The sequence below is a fragment of the Ursus arctos genome, unplaced genomic scaffold, assembly GCF_023065955.2.
Source record: "Ursus arctos isolate Adak ecotype North America unplaced genomic scaffold, UrsArc2.0 scaffold_14, whole genome shotgun sequence".
Lineage (NCBI taxonomy): Eukaryota > Metazoa > Chordata > Mammalia > Carnivora > Ursidae > Ursus > Ursus arctos.
This window is the reverse complement of record NW_026622808.1, coordinates 19,457,563-19,475,985: the sequence shown is the minus strand read 5'-3', so window position 1 is coordinate 19,475,985 and position 18,423 is coordinate 19,457,563. Positions and strand designations below refer to the sequence as shown.

The 18,423-nt window shown below is 57.3% G+C and overlaps 1 protein-coding gene across 17 annotated transcripts in view; it reads right to left on the bottom strand.

The window, feature by feature from the left end:
- DNM2 (dynamin 2) overlaps window positions 1–18,423 on the bottom strand; it is an 82,517-nt gene that overhangs the window by 3,829 nt on the left and 60,265 nt on the right. For 5 of the 17 annotated variants that reach the window (XM_026481406.4, XM_026481409.4, XM_026481407.4 and 2 more), the window contains exons 13-18: window positions 15,597–15,648; window positions 14,636–14,647; window positions 10,499–10,612; window positions 5,396–5,505; window positions 2,664–2,775; window positions 2,024–2,188 (exon numbers count right to left, since the gene is read on the bottom strand). In XM_026481406.4, the coding sequence (XP_026337191.1) occupies window positions 2,024–2,188; window positions 2,664–2,775; window positions 5,396–5,505; window positions 10,499–10,612; window positions 14,636–14,647; window positions 15,597–15,648 (565 nt within the window). Of the gene's footprint in view, window positions 1–2,023; window positions 2,189–2,663; window positions 2,776–5,395; window positions 5,506–10,498; window positions 10,613–14,635; window positions 14,648–15,596; window positions 15,649–17,471; window positions 17,502–18,423 lie in introns of all 17 variants that reach the window. The other 12 variants (XM_044377937.3, XM_044377938.3, XM_044377936.3 and 9 more) reach the window with 3 other exon arrangements.

The following is an 18,423-nucleotide window of genomic DNA, read 5'->3' as shown; positions in this document are numbered from 1 at the left end:
CCCAGCTGTCTGCCGCGTCTGTCGGGGGCCCCGTCACGTGTCCTTCCAGCCTATTCCACAAGACGCTTATTAAACTTGAATCCTGCCTCTTTTACTGTTGTTTTTCCTCTTATTTGTTGTCTTCAAACTAACTTTCATTATAGTTTCTGTTAATTTTATACTTTGTTCCTTCCTAAAACCTCTAACAGGATACAGGAGTTTTTCCAGTTACTTTTATGGAGTTTCTAGGTACGTGTTCGTGTGTCCAGGAGCTTCTCCAACTAGGATCCAGTTTTCCTACTTTTTGTCAGTGTTTCACACCTCTAAATGATTTTTCCGATCAAACTGCACTGGCTAGTAGCTCTGCAAGAAAGTTTGTTTGCTTGTTTGTTTTAAGATTTTTATTTATTCATTTTAGAGAGGGAAAGAGACTGCGTGCAAGCAGGGGGAGGAGCAGAGGAAGAGGGAGAGAGATCCCGCAGACTCCCCGCTAAGCACGGAGACTGATGTGGGACTAGATCCCAGGACCCTGAGATCATGACCTGAGTTGAAATCAAGAGTCGGACACTCAACCGACTGAGCCACCCAGGCGCCCCTCAGGAAAATTTTAAACACAAGTGGAGATGGCCAACTTGTTCTTCATTTTGGAGGGGATGCCTCTGGAGCTTCCCCATTCAGGGCAAGAGTGGTTCTGAGACTGAAACATGCAGGCTCATAACAGAACACTCCTTCTACCATTGTCTTTTTTAAGAACAGATGTTGACTTTTCCCAGACGAACTTTCAGCATCTGCAAAAATGACCATGCTTGAGAGTTTCTTTTCCCTCCCCTTTCAGACAAATGGAGCCCTCCTTACATTCTGTTATGCTCCATTGTTTTCCACTTTGTGAGTGAGAGTTATTATCAACCTGGAGACCCCCGCTGCTGCTGCTTTTTGCTAGAATGCCTATAAATTACATGGATTCTCCTAAGGGGATACAGATTTCCAATCTTTGGCCACTACACAACAATGCTAAAAAACTAAGCACGTATGTGCTCAACTGGAATATGGGCAAAGGTCTCTGTGGGGAAAATTCCTGCCAACAGAACTTTGAGGCCAAACCACATATGCATTTTAAATTTCAGAGCGGCAGCAGCAAGTATATGAGAAACCCCATTTATATGCGAAGAACACAGCAGCACACCACGAAACAGTTCTCGCCCCAAGGAGCTCGAGAAGAACAGCGAGGAAGAAGGGGTTTGGGATTTTTGCTTGTTACACGGAGAGCTTTTATAGGCACGACATAAACCAAACCCGGTCTACACAGATTCCTGAGTGCCTAGCTGAGCTCAAGGCCTGAGGCAGGAGTCCCCGCACCCTCCCAGCAACCTAGAGCCAGAGACGTTAGCACAGCTGCATTTCGGCAAAGAGGAGCCCAAAGCCCCAAGCGTCTCGGGAGCCCTGGGGGAGGCAGGTAATGCCCCCGAGGGAAGGTGGGCTGGGCTGCAGGCCAACAGGAGGCCACGGTTAGGGACATACTCAGTCTGGGTTTTAATTCCACCTCCCCTGAGTGACTCAGGGCAGGTTTGTTGACCTTGCTGGGCCTCGTCCTGTCTATAAAATGGAGATGACAGCGGTCCCTCTCCTAGCTTCAAGTACCTAAGTAAATGGAGTGAGCCGCATGTGGCCTGCACCTTCCAATTTCCCAAGAGAGGCTGAGAATCCTGATTCTGATGTTAAAAAGGTAGTGACTCACTCTAATTTTACATTTTATACTGTGTGGGGGCGCCTGGCTGGCTCAGTCGGTTGGGCGTCTGCCTTCGGCTCAGGTCATGATCCCAGGGTGCTGATATCAAGTCCTGCATCGCGCTAGTTGCTCAGTGGGGAGTCTGCTTCTCCCTCTGCCCCCCCCCACTCATGCTCTCCCTCCCTCTCTCACACTCTTTCAAATAAAAACATAAAAGCTTTAAAAAACAAACCAAACTGTGTCCAGGCCAAATCTGGGTGTGGCTGCCCCGGCCCCTTCCCCCAGAGACGGGCAGCCCCTAGCGGGCCGGGCACTCACGTTGTTGATCATGAGGTGCATGATGGTCTTTGGCATGAGGTCGCGGATGGACTTGTTGATGATGGCCACATAGGAGTCCACCAGGTTGCGAATGGTCTCCACCTGCCGCTCGAGCTGCGGGTCCATGGAGAAGGTGTTCTCCTGGACTCCATCCTCGTTTTCTGCCTGCAGGGGGAGACAGCAGACGGTGAGGGGTGACCGTGACCTGAGGCGAGCGTGGGGAGCCCCCCTTCCTGCCTACCACTGGCTTTCTGGGGATGCCCCTGCCTGCCCCTGGCCTCAGCTGCCTGGACCTGGGGTGACCACGGCCCAAGGTGATTTGACCCTCTCACCTAGGGACTGGAACATGTTAATTTGGGGGCCGAGGGCAGCCACGTTCACTCCACCTCAAGGACAGGAGGAGCAGAGGGAACAAGAAAGATGAGATCTCAAGCCATGTATCTCCCTGGCCTTGGCTTTGGTTGGAAAACCTTCTGTGCCCTGATGGCAAAACCCTCTCCCCCTTTCTCCTTTGTTTGCTCAAGAGAGTACAGGCTACGTGCCTAGAAATGACCCACCCAGCAAGACGCTAGACCCCTTCCTCTCCCAGGAGGAGTCAGCTCAGTCCAAGATGCGTCGGCCGGGCAGGGCAGCTCCTCACCTGGTCCTTCTCGGGGTAGACCCCGGCTCGGAGGAACGAGGCCTTCCAGCTGTCCACATCCTCCTGGGAGTCACAGGCCAGCTCGATCTGCCGAAGGTCCTTGTAGACATTCCTACAGTGAGAGGAAGAGGCACGTTCTTGACTCTGCCCACGGGCCTGGCGAGCGCAGGAGCCGTAGCGTGGGCTCTGCGGTCTGACAGGCGGGGACTCACACCTGACCCAGGCACAACTGAGGCCCCGGGATGGCAGTAGCACCTACACCCTGCTGGGCTGATGGAGGACCAAGTCCATGCCTACAGCACCCAGAACCGTGCCAAGGGCAGAGCACATGCTCAGCGAGCATCTGCATCTAGCAGCATCCGTGGGGTTTGGTTTTTGTGGGTTCAGTAGACACCTCTCTTTTCTCTGGGAACTGCTCCTCTCTTATGTTCTCCTGTGGGGGCCAAAGGCTGCCAAAGATACTCTCAGAAGCGGGCAGGTGTCCCTCAACACCCCTGGTTGGGCAGCTCCCATCAAGGTGTTCTCAGGGAGGCTATAGCAAAGTTGTCCCCGAGAACATTCCATGATGGCAGAATCGTTCTCAACTGCTGCTGTTGGCCGTGGTAGCAAAGAGCAAAGGAGGGTTCTCTGTGAGCAGCGCGAATAGGGCTAGGGTCACGAAGGAAGTTAATTTAGGTTGCATTTTATTTCAGTCAATTTACATTTAAATCGCTAAGTGAGACCAGCCGCTGGCTACTGCATTGGATAGTGAAGGTCTAGAATGTGCCCCGATTCCTGGGGGCTGGGCTGGGGGGATGGAGGGCTATGCAGCTGTCCAAGGACAGGACTGAGACTCCCCGCCAAGGCACGTGAGCTGCTGGGCAAATGGGGGTCTGCGAGCAGAAGGCAGGCGCAGAGCCACAGGCTGGGGGAAAAGCGGATGGACACTATTTATGGATGGCATTTACGGACGGTGTTCCGTAGGCCAGGATCTGTGCCGCACACACGCCATCCTGTCCCACAAGCAGGTGCACTCAAAACGGCCAAGTCATCCCAGAGCTTCTGTGTGAGTCTGAGGTTAGTCACGGCCTCGTGACGGAGCCACAGCTGGCTAGCCGTCTGTGAGGGCTGCCCTCGGACTTCAGGAAGGAATTTTAGCGAGTGGGAGGCACGCCTTTGTTGCTCCTTCTCCTCCTCCCTAGTACTGCCTGGAACATCGTGATGCTGGACCCTGGGCAGCCATCTTGGAAGAGAAGGAGGAAGGCTTAGGAGTAGGAGCACCTGAGCCTGGATGCCTGTGGAGTTGCCCCACCTGCCCTGGATAGTAAAGCCATAGAAAACCCAAACTTCTGTCTTGTTTCCATGACTATTATTCTGGCTTTCCTGAGCTCACTCCTAAATGCTACATTAGGTATGATCTTCACCGCCTTGCACAGGGGATCAGGGGCCAGGGAGGCAGGACAGCTGCCCTGTGCGCAGAAAGGAAGAGCCTCCCAGCAGGCCTGTCCCAGGACAAAAGCCAGGTTCTCCCACAGGCTTCTTAGGCAGGGGAGGTGGGGGGTGCAGAGGGAGGAGCCGAAGGGATACAAAGGTTTTTGGAGCCAGCTGATGGCCAAAGTGGGCCCCAAAGCTTTAGGCCAGCCCAGAACAAACCGGGACTGAGCTATTCTTACACCAAATGTGACATGAGGCTTGCCTCGAACCGTTGGGAGTGTGGGAGTGATGGGCAGCAGGAAAGGTGGTCCTGGGGCAGCAGGGAGGATGTCGGTGCCTCCTGGTCAGTCATGAAAAACCACCAGACCTTGGCTGACAGCCAGCCCCTGACTTAGGTGCTCCCTGGTTCCTGGGTGAGGGCATGTGGGAGTCCTGTGTCCACACTCAGCCCTTCCTCCTGCTCTCGGACCTCCTGCCAGAGCTGGGCCTCTTCTCACGCTGAGAAAAGCATCTTTGTTTTTGCTAATGTCTCCCCCCAATGGGTCGATTCACCAAGGGCCTCCTGGGCCCTTCTCTTCTCTGTCTACACTCACCCAGGGGTCTCACCCCATCTAGGACTTTGAACACTGCCATGCAGTAACAACGCCCCAGTTCACACCGACTGGAGCTCGTTCCAGAACACCAGATTCTTATATCTGCACAGCTGCCTCCCTGACTCCCCAGTGTGGTGTCTCACACGTCCCTCTCCCTCCGTGTGGCCCAAACCCAGTCCCTGACCGTCACCAAGCCTACTCTGCCTCTGCCTTCCCCATCTCGGCGAGGGCAGCTCGGTCCCTGTGGGTGCTCAGGGTCCCCAGGAAACGCCTTCTTCTCTTGCACCTGCATCCAGGGGTTTGCTCAGCTCTGACTCTCAGAAGAGGCTGCCTCCTCCTCTAAGTCCTCAGCCCCACCCGGCCTGGGCCCCGCACCCCAATATCCGTTCCCCCTGGACGGATGCCATTCAATCAGCCCTGGTCTCCCAGATCTGGCCCTGACCCCTGTTCCCCCCATAGCCACCAGGGGGAGCCCGTGAGCACCCGAGCCAGGGCCGGTCCCTCTTCTGCTCAGAACCTGCTATGGCTCCCGCATCACTTCATGTCTCTGCCCAGAGAGATCTTCCCTGACCACACGCTGGAAGCACCCCCATGGCAGGTTTCTGCTTTTTACTTGATTCCCTTTCTAGAACATGAGACTCCAGGGCAGGGACTTTATGCAGAAAGCGCTCAGTGGATGCTGAATGACCGAACGAGGCTAGTGACCTCAGCCCAGTGGGCCCTCACCTCTGCTCCGTGTTGAAGATGGCGAAGACGTGCTTGTTGGACATGAAGCCTTTCTCCACATCGCGGATTTTAAGGTTGTCCAGAGGCAGCATGTACTTCTTCTCCTTCTCCTGAGGGTGGAAGGGGAGGGGTCACCATGGACTGTACTGAGGATCTGAGGATGCCCTGGGCTGGATGTCACCCCAGGGCCTTTGCTGGAATGCTCTTCCTCCCAATGACCACATGGCTCCCACGTGCGCCCTTCAGGTTTCTGGGCAAAGGGGACTCTCCTGGAGAGGCCTGCCCTGTCCCTACCCTGCACGTGCACGCGTGCACACACACACACACACACACACACACACACACGCACACACTCTCACACTCTCTCTCTCGCCCCCGCCCCATCCTCCTCCTCCTCTTGGTACTTCCCCTCATGTAACAGGACACATCACAGTATCTTGCTCATGGACTTAGGCTACCGTCTGTCACCCGGCCTGATCTGTCAGTTCCTCAAGGCCGGGCACTCCTGTTGCTTTGGTTCACTGCTGACACACCGCGGATACTCAACATTGGCCAGTTTTCAGTCTACCCAGAATCCAACCCCTTCTCCACCAGCTTGCATGAACGAAACTGTTAACTACTACATCTTCACAATGAGCCTATAACTGAACCTGTATCCTCACCACTGTGATCCCATTTTACAGAGAGGGGAGACTGAGGCAAAGCGGGGCAGGCAACGATTCAGGGGTGGGGCTGGGATTTAAAATTCACCAGCTTCAGATGTTCCCGGGAGCTGGAAAGTGAGCCCCCTCGAGGTGATACTTGAGTTCCAAAGCCAGAGAAGTGTCATTCACTTCCTAAGGGCAGCCCTGTTCAGGAAGTGCCCACTGAGTGCCCGGCACTCAGTCCTGATGACTGCTGGGGAAGCAGCTCAGAGCGGATGTGTGTCACAGAAGCCAATGTTTACTCAGCGACGGTGGCTAAGCACCTACTGTACCCCCAGTGTGGGGCTGGGCCCCTGCATGGGCATCATCTTAGACCTCCCCATGGGGTAACCTGGGGGGGTCCATTAATGAGTTTTCTACATCAGGAAACCAGAGAACAGCATCAGGGTCTATCAGGATGCCCTGGCTCCCATGCCCACATGACCCACAGCTGCTCCAGACCTTCCCTGTCCCTGCCCAGGAAGCACTGCGCTCAGAGAGGGAAGGTAGCTGCTCAGGGCACATACCAGGGGGAGTGGGCCATAATGGGACTTCAGAAGCCAGGTCCATGTGCCCCAAAGCCAGGTTTTGCCCACTACCCTTCCTTTTACATCCGGGCATCTTGGGAGAGGTGACCCCTTCCCCCTCACCAGGGAGAGTTCACTTTTTTTCACCTGTTTTGTCCCTATGTACCAGAAGACCCCAGAAAAAGCCCAACATGGCTGCTGCCTCCAAATTCCAGAGCAGCTACAGTGCTCAAGGGGAAGGGGGCCAGGGGCTCCCTGGCAGGTGGGGGCTGGCTCCAAATTTCAGGACAGAAACAGAGGCAGGTGTGAGCAGCAGCCTTGGCGCATGGGCTCGGCCCTGCAGCCCTAGGAGCTCAGATGGGCTCTGCCCCTCACTGGCCATGTGCTCTTGAGCAAGCCACTGTCCCTTTCTGCCTCAGTTTCCTCATCCATCAAAGGCAGACAGGAGTCCTGCGCTCCTTGTGCGAGGTGAGGATTAAGGCGAGTGGATGAGGCACTAGGGTTTTCTTCTGTGCGTCTGTCTCTCACTCTTAACGGCTCTAGAGTCCATTCACTGGGCTCTGGCAGAGGAGGAAGCAGGGCAGAGTGCTCCTTCCGGCCGAGCTGCAGTGAGGGGCAGAAAAGAGGGCCGGGGGCCACGGAGGTGGGAAACCTCCGTTCATGCTGCATTCTGGGAGTCCAAGGGCGGAGCGTGGCAAAGAAAGGCTCCAGGTAAGGCCCAGGGCCCCACCAACCTGCTAAAGTCTTGGGGGCTTTAGAAGGGGCCCGGGCAGGGGTTCCCCGCCCGGAAGATGGTGGAAGGGCCTTGGCTGCCCCCACCCTGCTGTGTTAGGAGGCAGGAAGCTTCCAGCCAGCCAGCCAGGCCAAGTAACTGAGTCACAGTCCTTCTGGGCCCGGAGCGAGACGCCACATCTGGAACTGTTTATAGTGTGATTCCGCCCAGAGCGCGGCGGCTGCCTTCCTGATGCTGCTGACACGCACACACAGAACACAAACACACACAGAGACACGGAGGCGTGCGTGCACCCCGCCCCCACCCGACCCCCAAAGAGACCTCCGCCGGCACACAGAGGCCACGGACCCAAACCCTCCCTCCCGCCCACGCCCACCCGCTCCCCAACCCCCTCCTTAGGATTTCCTGCAAACCCACAACTTTCTCCAGATGCGAGCCGGCCCCAGTCGTGCCACGTCAGAAGAGACAAAGCGGATCGGCGCAGGCAGGGGCCTCCTCGCCTGCTCGGAGGGGCCAGGGCGCGGCGGCCCTACTCGCCCCGGGGGCGGGGGGGGGGCTGCAGGATGGACAGCCGGCCCCGCCAACCCAGTGTTCAGACTACCTGTTCAGGGGGCTCTGAATGTGTACAGTAGTCTGCACATTGGTTAGGCTGGGCTCGGGCGAGCGGCGCGTCAGGACCGGCACCCCCACACCCGCTGCCATCTCCACCGCGAGGCGGACCCGGAGGTGAGTGTGGTCGCCCAGCGCCCTGCTTCCCACCGCGGTGGGGACTTGGACAAAAGACTGGGAAGTCGAGAAGGGCCTGGGTGGGAGATGAGGTGCCAGGGAGAGGCAGAGGGAGCCTGCCGTCCATGGAGGGGTGGGGGGCTCTGGCGGATCGGTCCCCCGTTCCTACCCTGCACTGTAACTGCTTCCTCTCGGAGGTTTTTCAAAATAAAGGAATACGCGTTGCCTCTCTGAGGAGTCTCTGACAAGGTGGCCTCAAGTTCAGGGGGAAGCTGCCACGTGTGCGACTCTGCGGGTCCCGGCTCCGCGGGGATCCAGCCCCTGCCTTTCCCGACCTGAGCCTGCTTTGTGTCTGGGGTGCACACAGGGCCCCTCTCCCGGGCCTGCTGGTTCTCGTCACTGCCGGCGGCCGCTCCCCCTCCTCCCGCCCGGCGCTTCCGTGCCTCTGCTCTGGGCCCACCGGAGGGTCTGCGGCTCCCGCTCTCGACCCCCGCACGAGGGCAAAACCAAGCAGCCTCTCCCACACTGCGAGGAGCAGCTCTGAAAACTGGACTGGCGGGGGACTGCGAGGACGGGGTTTGGGCCCACAAGTCCCTCTACAGCTGCCCAAGGCTGTGGCCAAGCCCGGCACTCCCACCCTGGGCGGAGAGGCCGGGGCCCAAGGTGGAGACCGCCCTTGGCCAGCCTGGCAGCTGATGTACCACAGCAGACTGGGTTTCAGACCACGGGGGTGGAAGGAGGGAGAAAATGCGAAAGCGTCATCCCCACCCGCCCTCGCCCCGGCCATTTTGAGAAGCTGCTCCCTGCTCCGACCACGAGGGTTCCTTCAGGGGCGCCCTCCCTCTATGTCCCAACCCCGTGACGTTCTGTGGCCCTGGACACGCCCTCCCCCGGTTTAGAAATGGCGGCCACACAGGGTCCTTCAGGAGTCTCGGGGTTCCCGACGCTCCTGGAAGGTTCCAGGATGAATCTCTGACCTGGTGTTGAGTGGGATGATGCCATCTCACCCCTAAACACCCTCCTCTCAGAGGAAGCGTGTCTGGCCTGGGCCCTGAGGGAGTGGTCCAGGCCAGGGCTGAGGCGTCTCTCAGGACAGGGACCCTTCCCCGCTCTGTGACACAGGGCAAGTCACTGCTTGGGACCCGATTCCTCACCCACAAATGGAGTACAAGGATTTCCTAAGCAAAATGTGGCCATGGTGGGCTCTCCAAGCCTGCAAGCCTGGCACAAGGCACATGAGCTGTGCCATCCCTGGTGGGCAGGACACACAGTGGCCACGTGACTAGATTCTGGTCAGGGCTGTGAGCAGAGCGATGCATGTACCTTCCTCGTCAGGCCCTTCTTTCCCTCTTCAAGCTGCTAGAGGCCACATGTGATGGGCACAGGGGATCTGGGACCTCGATGGGGAGCCACATGTTAAGGTGACAATGGGGAAGGCAGAGCTTGGGCCCGGGACAGCCTCACAGCACAAGCCTGACAAGCTCACCCGGACACGGGAAAGAAACAGACTGCTGTCTTCGTCACTGTCTTCGCTTTGGGCCTCTTGTCACAGACACCTAACATCACCCCAGCCAATGGGGAGAGCCAGTAGGCCCAGGAAAATGAGAGAAACACAGTGACCCTCGCTGGTGACCCTCAGAAGCAAAGCCAGCCCACAACAGAGCAGCAACAGGCAGTCACCCTGGGGCGACATCATTCCAGGGCCACTAAGCCGCGACCATGTTGTTAAGGGAAGGAAGCAAAGCGATGGGCCACTCAGGACGGGAGGATGGGCCTGTGCAGAGGCAAAGGGACCCAGACAGTGGCGCTGCTGGAGGCTACCCCCGGACTCGCAGACCTTGCCCACGAGGTCATGGAGACTGCAGTATGACGCAGTGTGAGGCGGCATGCAGGCCACTCCCCGTGGTCAGTGCTCCCGGCGCTGTTCCCAGAGGCCTCCACACGGCCTTTGGATAAGGACAAGCACATGTGGACCACTCGAAAGACAGACACTATAGCTAGGCCCGTCACAGGGGCCATTCAGCCCCACTTCACAGATGGGGAAACGGAGGCCTAAAGAGGCTAAGGGCCTGGCTGAGCCCTTGCAGGTTGTAGATGTTGGAACCCCAGCACCTCAGCAGCCCGGCTGTGAGCCTGAGTCCCTGACCTCGGGCCCTGCCCCCTCTGAGAGCCAGGGATGCCTCACTGTGACTTTGGAGGCTGGGGTCAGTTCCTAGCCTGCTGAGGGCTCCACTCCCCCATCTTCCTTCCTGCCTGGAGGAGAAGCTGCCATCCGGGACCCCTAGGGGGCCTTGAGAGTCAGGATATGCAGCCTGGCCATTACCGTTCTCTGCGGGAGCTCCGGGATACTGGTGGCGCTCAGGGAGCCTTTCTTGATGAACCAAAGTAAGCACCCCCCATCCTAGTCGCACTGTCTTGCCCCCCAGCCACTCACCTCCTCATCCTTGTACCAGGATAGAGACTCCGCAGTCAGCACAAACCAGTACTCCTTGGAGCCGCCCTTCATCAGGCTGATGTTGTTGATGGTCAGCCAGCCCCTGCGGATCACCTGGGGGGGAGGGTGCTGCTCAGAGGACAAAGCCTGCCGCCCCGCCCGGCCCACCCCTGTGCAGCGGCCAGTGCCCTTGTCCCCAGGAAGGAAGAGGGACCAGGGCAGGGACACCTCCAGCCCGAAGCCAGGCGACCCAACTCCACCTTGCCCCTAAGCATTTCCCACTGGCAACCAACATGGGACACCCAGGCAGACAGACACAGGGCACGCACACTCACTCGCAGGCCCAGGGCTGTCAGGGAACCGGGTCCCCGGGAGACCCCCTGCAGGAGACCCCCTGCACACGGGGTTAGGTTCAGTTCGTGCAGGCAAGAACAGGCAGGGTATGCCCAGCTAGAAGGGAAGGTCCCAGGCCTGTATGTGTGTCACATGGGATGTGACATCGGAGGAACCACACCTGCAAGACGCAGGTACCATGACGCCTTCAGACCCTGCCCCTTGCACCCTCAGGAAAACGGCTGTTGGAAGGCTGAGGAACTGCCGCAAAAGAGTGCTTCTTTCTCTCCTTTCATGGCTGACCAGCAGAGGCTCAATGCGCAGCGTCAACTCTGCTGCCCCTTCTGGTGGCTCACCTGCCCAGCTCACTCGGGGGAACACTCGGTGGGCAAAGGGACCTGCTCTGAACAGGAATCGTGGCCAGTCTCTGTCCTGAGGCTCCGTTCCCCACAGGCTCCTTCCAGAGTATAGGAGGAAGGGATGCTTCCACCCAGGGGGCTGGGGCCAAAGGTCTGGGCCTGGGCAACCTGCAGGGCATCACGCCCCACGCTGGCTTCAAACCTGGAGGCAGACCTACTTTTCTCTGACACGTTAAAGTTCTGGCTGGAAGATCCCCAGATGGGGATCGTCTGGCTGCAGAGATCATCTGAGTAGGAGCCAGAACCCAGACCTACGCAGAGGACTCACCTGACAGCTACATGTAGGCAGCCTGGGGGGCCAGGGTCCTATGCTCCCTGGGTCATGGAGGCATGTGTGGGCCGGAGCTACCCATCACTCTGGACTGGGGAACCCAGGGCAGCGGGAAGCACATGGAGGCACAGGCAGGGCCACCTGGGGCCCAGGCAGCAACAGACTGGGCCAAGCTACAGAGGTGCGGCCAACGACAGCTGCGATGGACTGGTGTGGAGCCCCCCCCACGGTGGAGTGTCGCAAAAGCACCAGAGATGGGGCTCCAGGGATGACTCTGGGGCCTACATGTCTTCCTAATGGGTGGGTCTCAAGAGAGACTTCATCCCCTGCCCTCTGACCTGCCCCCAAGCCTGTTAAATCTTCACAGGGCCACCTGCCCCCGATGGCTGGAATAAGCCTCAGAGGCCATGAAGGTTGGAGGTGACCAGAGTATATCCAAGCACCTCTGCACTACCCAGAAGCCTTTGCCCAGGCTGGGGACAGCATGGGATCCCACCAGGCAGCCCTTCTCAAGGTTTCCTAGTGATGATGAGAGCACTGGGGAGACCTGTGGCCACCAGCCCCAATAAGGTCATCCTCCCAAGGCACCCTGATTTACCACTGAGAATCTGGAGTCCTGGGAACACCCCCCAGGCCCAGGCAAAGGGGGATGTCTGGTCACCCTGGGGGCAAGGCTGGTCTTCAGACTCAGGCCCGAGGCCATCCTGCCTATGACCTGGGGAAGGAGTCCCTGGCTCCAGCAACCACACCCCGCCCCAGAGTGGTGCCGCGCTCTGTGTTCAGACCAGCTCCTCCCTTCCCTACCCCAGGGGGGGCAGGGCAGGGCCTGCCTAGTCCTAGCCCAGGCCAGGCAGAGTAGGTACTCCTAAACTTAAGTCAATAACCACCAGGGGAGGGGGAGGAGGTGGAGAACGCCGGTGATTGGTGCTCCCCAGGAGAGAAATGTTTACACGGTGGGCTCTCTCTACTCTGGGGCCCAGTCCAGCTCCCAAGGGGGCAGACGTTCCCCCACCTGCTCCTCAGGGGCCTGGCTCACCTGCCTCCACCCTCAGTGAGAAGCAGGCTGAGTTGGCAAACAGGGCCCCGGCCATGCTGTGGGGTGTGTGGCCTCGGGGTGGAGGGGACCTCGGAGCAGAGGCACTGCCGGGGCCGTGCCCGGAACGGCACATCTGAGCCTCGAGGCAGGAGGCTGCTGGGTAGACTTGGAGAAGCCTCCAAGGTCCCCTTTCCCTCGAGCTGCCCAGAGAGCTGTCCGTGTGGGAGCCAAGTGGGGTCAGAGACACAATCCCACCCCGGGGAGGTGCAAGCCGTGGGCTGCAGACACACGTGCGGAGTCTAGAGGAGAGGGAGTTTAGCCTCCTCATCCAAAAGCCAGACTTGTGCCCCAGGGACCTGGCTTAGAAGGAGGGCATGGGGGGACAGAAGAGGCAGGCAGGCTCCCACGCTCCAGGGTGCACAGCGACAGGCATGCAGGCCCGCCAGGGACAGGAGGAAGGGCCGCCAGGGGCAGCATGGGCGGCAGGCAGGAAGCAGCAAGCTGGGGCCCGCTGGCAGGGTGGGTCAGCCTACTCCTGGGTGATGGTCTCGGCCTGAGTCGCCTGGGGCAGGAATGGAAACCATGGCTCGGAGACCCAGGGGCCCACGGCCTTGACTGACGTGGCAGGGCTGGGCTTTGTGGCTGGGGCCAGGGAATCTGGCAGGAAAAGAATGACTAAACCTCTTGGGGTGCGAGGAGAAGCAGGCCCCAGGGCTGTCTGGAGGGAAGAAACGGTTCTGAGTTCAAAGAGGACCGGGGGGGGGGGGGAGGGGTGACATGGGGAAAAGCGGGAACTACAGGCCTAAGGACCAGCCATTCCTCCTGCCACTGCCCCCACCCGACCCTGCCGAACATTGGTTCTCTCTGCACCTTCCAGACCCCAGGTGCAGCACAGCCCTGGCACAGGATCGCCTCAGCTACTGTGAAGTCCCCCGGGGCTCACCAGAAGTTCCCTGCCAGAGGGCAGCGGCTGGGCCGCCCGGCGCCTCAGGTGCCGGCAGTGGGAGAACATCCTGGAGAAGGAGGCCCAGGCCTTGCTCTCTGAGGTGGAGAGCTGGGGCTGGAGCCAGCTGCCTGGAGGTGAGCACCTTGAAAACAGCTCACCTCTCAGATGGGAGCAGCACCTGCTCCCCACTGGGCTGGCCTGGGCTGGGCCACACATGGAGAGGAGGTGTTCCCTATAACAGGGATGGCAAATACCATTCATCGTGGGAGGCCACACTGATCAGTGGGCAGCAGCTGCCACCTTAGTGAGAATTCCAAGTGAGCATTCAGGGCGCAGCCGGAAAGGGTGCTAGGATCAATTAGTGATGACTGCCGCAGGCAAAATACAAGGAAGGGAGCAAGTGGAACAGAACAGTCTGATCAATCATCGTATCTGCCATGGGGACAGAAGGATAGTGGCAGCATCCAGGAGAGAGTTCCCTGATCAATCAGTCATGTCTCTCATGGGTGTCAGAGGGATGTCATGTGCAAAGTTATCATACAGGAAAAAAAATTCTTTGACCAGTTAGTCACATCTGCCACAGAATGGGGAGTGGTGGCATGCTCAGGAAAGAATGCCAGGATTGATTAGCTATGCCTGTCCCTGGCATAGGGCTGGGGAGAGACACAAAGGAAAGAGTGCTGGATCCATTAGTAATGTCTGCCATGAGTGCAGGAGGAGGAAATTCCAGCATGATGATGTCTGCACTGGAGTGGTGGCAGCAGCAAGAAAGAGTTCCAGCAGCCCTTAAGCAAACTCTTCCCTGGCCAGGGATGTGAGGGGAGGCAAGCGTGGGGGTTGTTAGCTGAGTATTTGCCATCCCTGACCTATAGGAAACTAGCTAAATGTGTCAGGAACAGGCTGGAGGGGTGGGCCTCCTCCAAGGATGGTGGTCAGGTTAGTGTCTGTGTGAGTCGGCTTATGCCCAGGGCAACACGGAGTCCGGCGGGCGTTGGCCATGGCAGGCGGTTTTTAGGTTAGCTTGATTTTTAGTTGTTCTGTTATTCTGGGGGGAAGGGACATTACGGGGTGGCGGGGTCTCCACCACTCTTAGGTTCTCTAATGTTTGCTACCACACTAAGTGGGTACTTACCAAGATCTCCCCCTTTGAAAATGCAAAGTTAGGATTGTGGGTAAATCAAAGAGGAGCAGGCAGAAGAAAAGAAACGTAAGGGACATGAGGGGACAGAGAAAAAGCAGGAAAAGCACAAAAATGGGAGGAGAGAAGAGCAGGGAAAAAAAACAGCAAAAGAAAAAAAATTACATGCTATTAATTATATTCATGGTGTTAATATTTAATTCATTATCATCTCCCGAAACAAAAAAGCACAACATATGTATTACCTACGGCAAGCGCAAAAACATCATGCAGTGGTTACATCCTTCTTTTCCAGAGGGCTCTGTAATCGTGCAGGATAGCAGAGCCCCCACCCCGCCCCCACCCCCACCCCATCTAATGGGGAGAAGCAGGGTGGGCACTGGCAGAAATTTTTGTGAAGATGATGTGTTTTCTTAAAGAAAAAAGAGGCACCTGATACTGGCATATATGAAGCTGTTCATATTGTTCATGCCCAAGGCCTCTGGCTGGGGCATGACATCGAGGTAGAAAATCCTTCCCGTGGCTCTGGGCTTCTCTGGGTATGGGGCTCAAAGCACCCTCAGGCTCCCCAGAACTGCTTATCACAATGCAGCCTCCCACCCAGGCCCTCCCACGGATTCTGAATCTCTGTGGCTAGGCTGGGAAACCAATTTGGCTGCAGACACCCATGGGTGACTGGGCTGCCCCTCTTTCAAGGGTCAAGTTCTAAGCATAGCCTTGGATGTCAGACAGGGCTTGTGGGTGTACAAATTTGCCCCCCAGCCTGTGTCAGAGCTTCAGCTCAAAGACAGGTTTCCTGAAACATCAAAACCTGGACAGACTCAAGAGGCTGGGGAGTGGGGTAAAGGGTCCGGTGGGACATGCCACAAGCCAGGCACCATCATTGGGCTCAGTGGTCCCTAAGTGCCCATCCACCCCCAAGGGTAGAGCTATGGGTTGCGGAGGGGTGGGCTACCTGGTTGGGGATGGCTCTCTTCTTGTTCAGCTGTGTGCTCCTCTGCTGGGCGCTGAAAACAAAGCAGAGAGAGGACTCATGTGGCGACATGCAGGAGAGACGTGGTGGGGTTCTCTCCCTTGGTGGGGCCAAGTGGCCAGCTAAGGGCAGAGGCAGAGAGAAGCCCCTTACACACAAGGGGCTGCCCAAGGCAAAGAGTTGGGCTCATGCAATGAGAAAATGGATTTAGTTAAACTGAGGCTTTGAGGCCCTGACCTCAGCCACTCCTAACAGCACCAGCTATTTCCAGGAGTCAAGGGCCCCAGAGCCTCCAAGGCCTGAGAAGCTGGACTCCCAGGTTGCTGGGAAGAAGCCACAGTGGCTTCAGAGTAACCTGAGCACCAGGCTGCCTGGGGGTCAAACTTGAGGCTTCTTCCCACTCTCTCTTCCCATCCCTGATCCCAGCACCAGGTCTTCAATGGCTCTAACCACAGAGCTGGCCAGCCTGGGAGATCAGACATGGGACGGCTGCCCACCATGAAAACATCTTGGATGGCTCCTGGCCCATTCCAGAGGAGAGATAAGGTCCACAGGGCGTGTTTCTATACGGTCCCTTACTCGTCTACAGTCCCTGATCTCTTTTCTTCTTCAGCTATCCTTTTTCCTGGCTAGTCTGTGCCACGCAGAAGACGGTCACATATCTTGTATGGGGGAACCTATTCAGCTCCGTTGTTCATCCTGTTTTCCACTGGGACAATCACAGCGCCACCTGCATACAACTGATATCTCCTATAACGTAGACATCCTATTTTCTTTTCCTGTCGTATTGCTTTTGAAACTTTCAGAATATGACAAGGCAAACCACCTTGTTTCATTCCTTTACTCGCTGCCTCTGGGGCTGTACCTTAAAGTTCAAGCTGGCTGTTGGTATAAAGGAAAGAAGAGAGAGAGAGAAAGAGAGAGAGAGAGAAGGAGAGAGGGGAGAAACAGTTAAGGAAATAGGCTTCTATTCCTAGATCATTAAAGGTTGGAACATTAAGAACATTATCCAACAATTTTCCTAACATTCAATGAGTTCATCATAGAGCTTTTTCTCTGGGCCCTGGTTTTCGTGTTTAGAGGGCAGTGAGAAAGTACCCCAGAATATCTAAGCACAGGAAGGAGTTCGGTCAACAGGGTCTGAAGGAGACAGGACTGATTAAGCCACACACAGTGATGGCTGGATGCTAGTGAGGTTCCGGATGTGCTGCTTCCGAGGGGCTTCCTGGCTCCCACCTTCCCCCGGCAGCCTGAGTAGCTGCCCCTTTCCCTTGCCTCTACCCACTCAGGAATGTCTTGCTGTTGGGAATGGGGGTGTGGGAGGGAGGGGGGAATGGTGGGGGGAAGGAGTCCAAAGTCCTCCCCTCAGCCTGCAGAGCCCTCCTGGCAATGGGGTCTGGTCTCTTACTTCCACCTTGCTTTGGTCTCCCCAAGCCTCCCTGCTTCCTGGCCTTCCTTCCCCATCTCCAACAGTGTTTGGGTTCCCTGCCTGTCACCTGGTGGTCTCTCCAGGCCACATCCCTTGCTCCACTTTCCTACAGCCCCTCACCTACTCTCCTTTCCAACTCTTGTCTGCCTTGTGACAACGTGCTCAATAACACATGTCCAGCCTGTGGGGTCTGAAAGGGCAAGGCCCAAATCTGGCTTGTTCACCGTCCTGCTCCAAAGGCCCAGCACCAGGCCTGGCTTTGAGACAGTGCTCCATGGCTATCCAGTGGGCCCCCGGGGACATCCCCCCTAAGGCTGGGCCCTGGCTTGTGCCTGGGCTGGGCGGAGCCTGGCACCCTGGGCCCCGCCCCCAGCCAGGGCGACCCCGTTCACACACCAGGAAAAAGGCACACAGCAGGCAATACCCACCCGGTCACCAGCTGCTCAGTATAATAACAGCTGGGGGAAGTGGGAAGGCCCAGGAATCCAGAGGAAAGAGTGGAGTGGTCAAAGGAAAAACAGGAGAGATTGTGAGAAGGAACTGTGGATGAAGTGTGAGAAGCAGAGACATCAAAGTGAGGAAAACAGCAGCAAACCAAAGAGGGGGACCAGCATTTCAGCCCACACACACCCGGCGTGGGGAGCGGCTTCTGATCATGCTCTCACTTGTTCATTCATTCCTTCCTTCCACTCACCTACCACACGCCCAGCAAAGATCAGCTGACCAACTGCGGTGAGAGCAACTGTGAATGTCCCACCCAGTAAGTGCTCAGCCTGGCACAGAGACCCCTGAGCGAAAGACCCTCTCGTCCAGCCTGCTAGCCCAACCCTGGGCTCTAACAGACACGTCACAAGAAAGCCTCCCTGCAACCCCACGGCCAGGCCAGAAGGCGGCCCTCCGTACTCAACACAAGCCTCACACAGCCCTGACCCCAGCAGTGAAGACGCTGTGTCTTAACTGGTTTGGTGCAGGTCTGTCTCTGGCACGGGACCTTCCTTTGAGGGTGGGGACCTGGGTCTGTGCTTGCTCACTGCTGTATCACAGAGCCTGGCACAGAGAACACACACCAGGAATACCTGCTAAGTGAATGCAAGGAAGCTGCCTACTGATGATTTTGGGATTCTGTTGGGCTCGGGCAAGAAGACCTTCCGGGGCCACCAGAACAATCCGTGTGATGTCCAAGCTGGCTGAGGGTGGCCTCACGGGCTGAGGGAATCACTGAGCGATGCTTGAGGCCGCCAGCATTTACATCCACATCATGCCAAAATCAGAGATCCTTGCTCTGGCCCCTTGGCCAGGTGCCATGGAAGGTTCTGGTTTTTAATCTATGGTGCATGGATGGAAGCCACGGAGGGCCTGGATAGTACTTCCCAGAGAGTA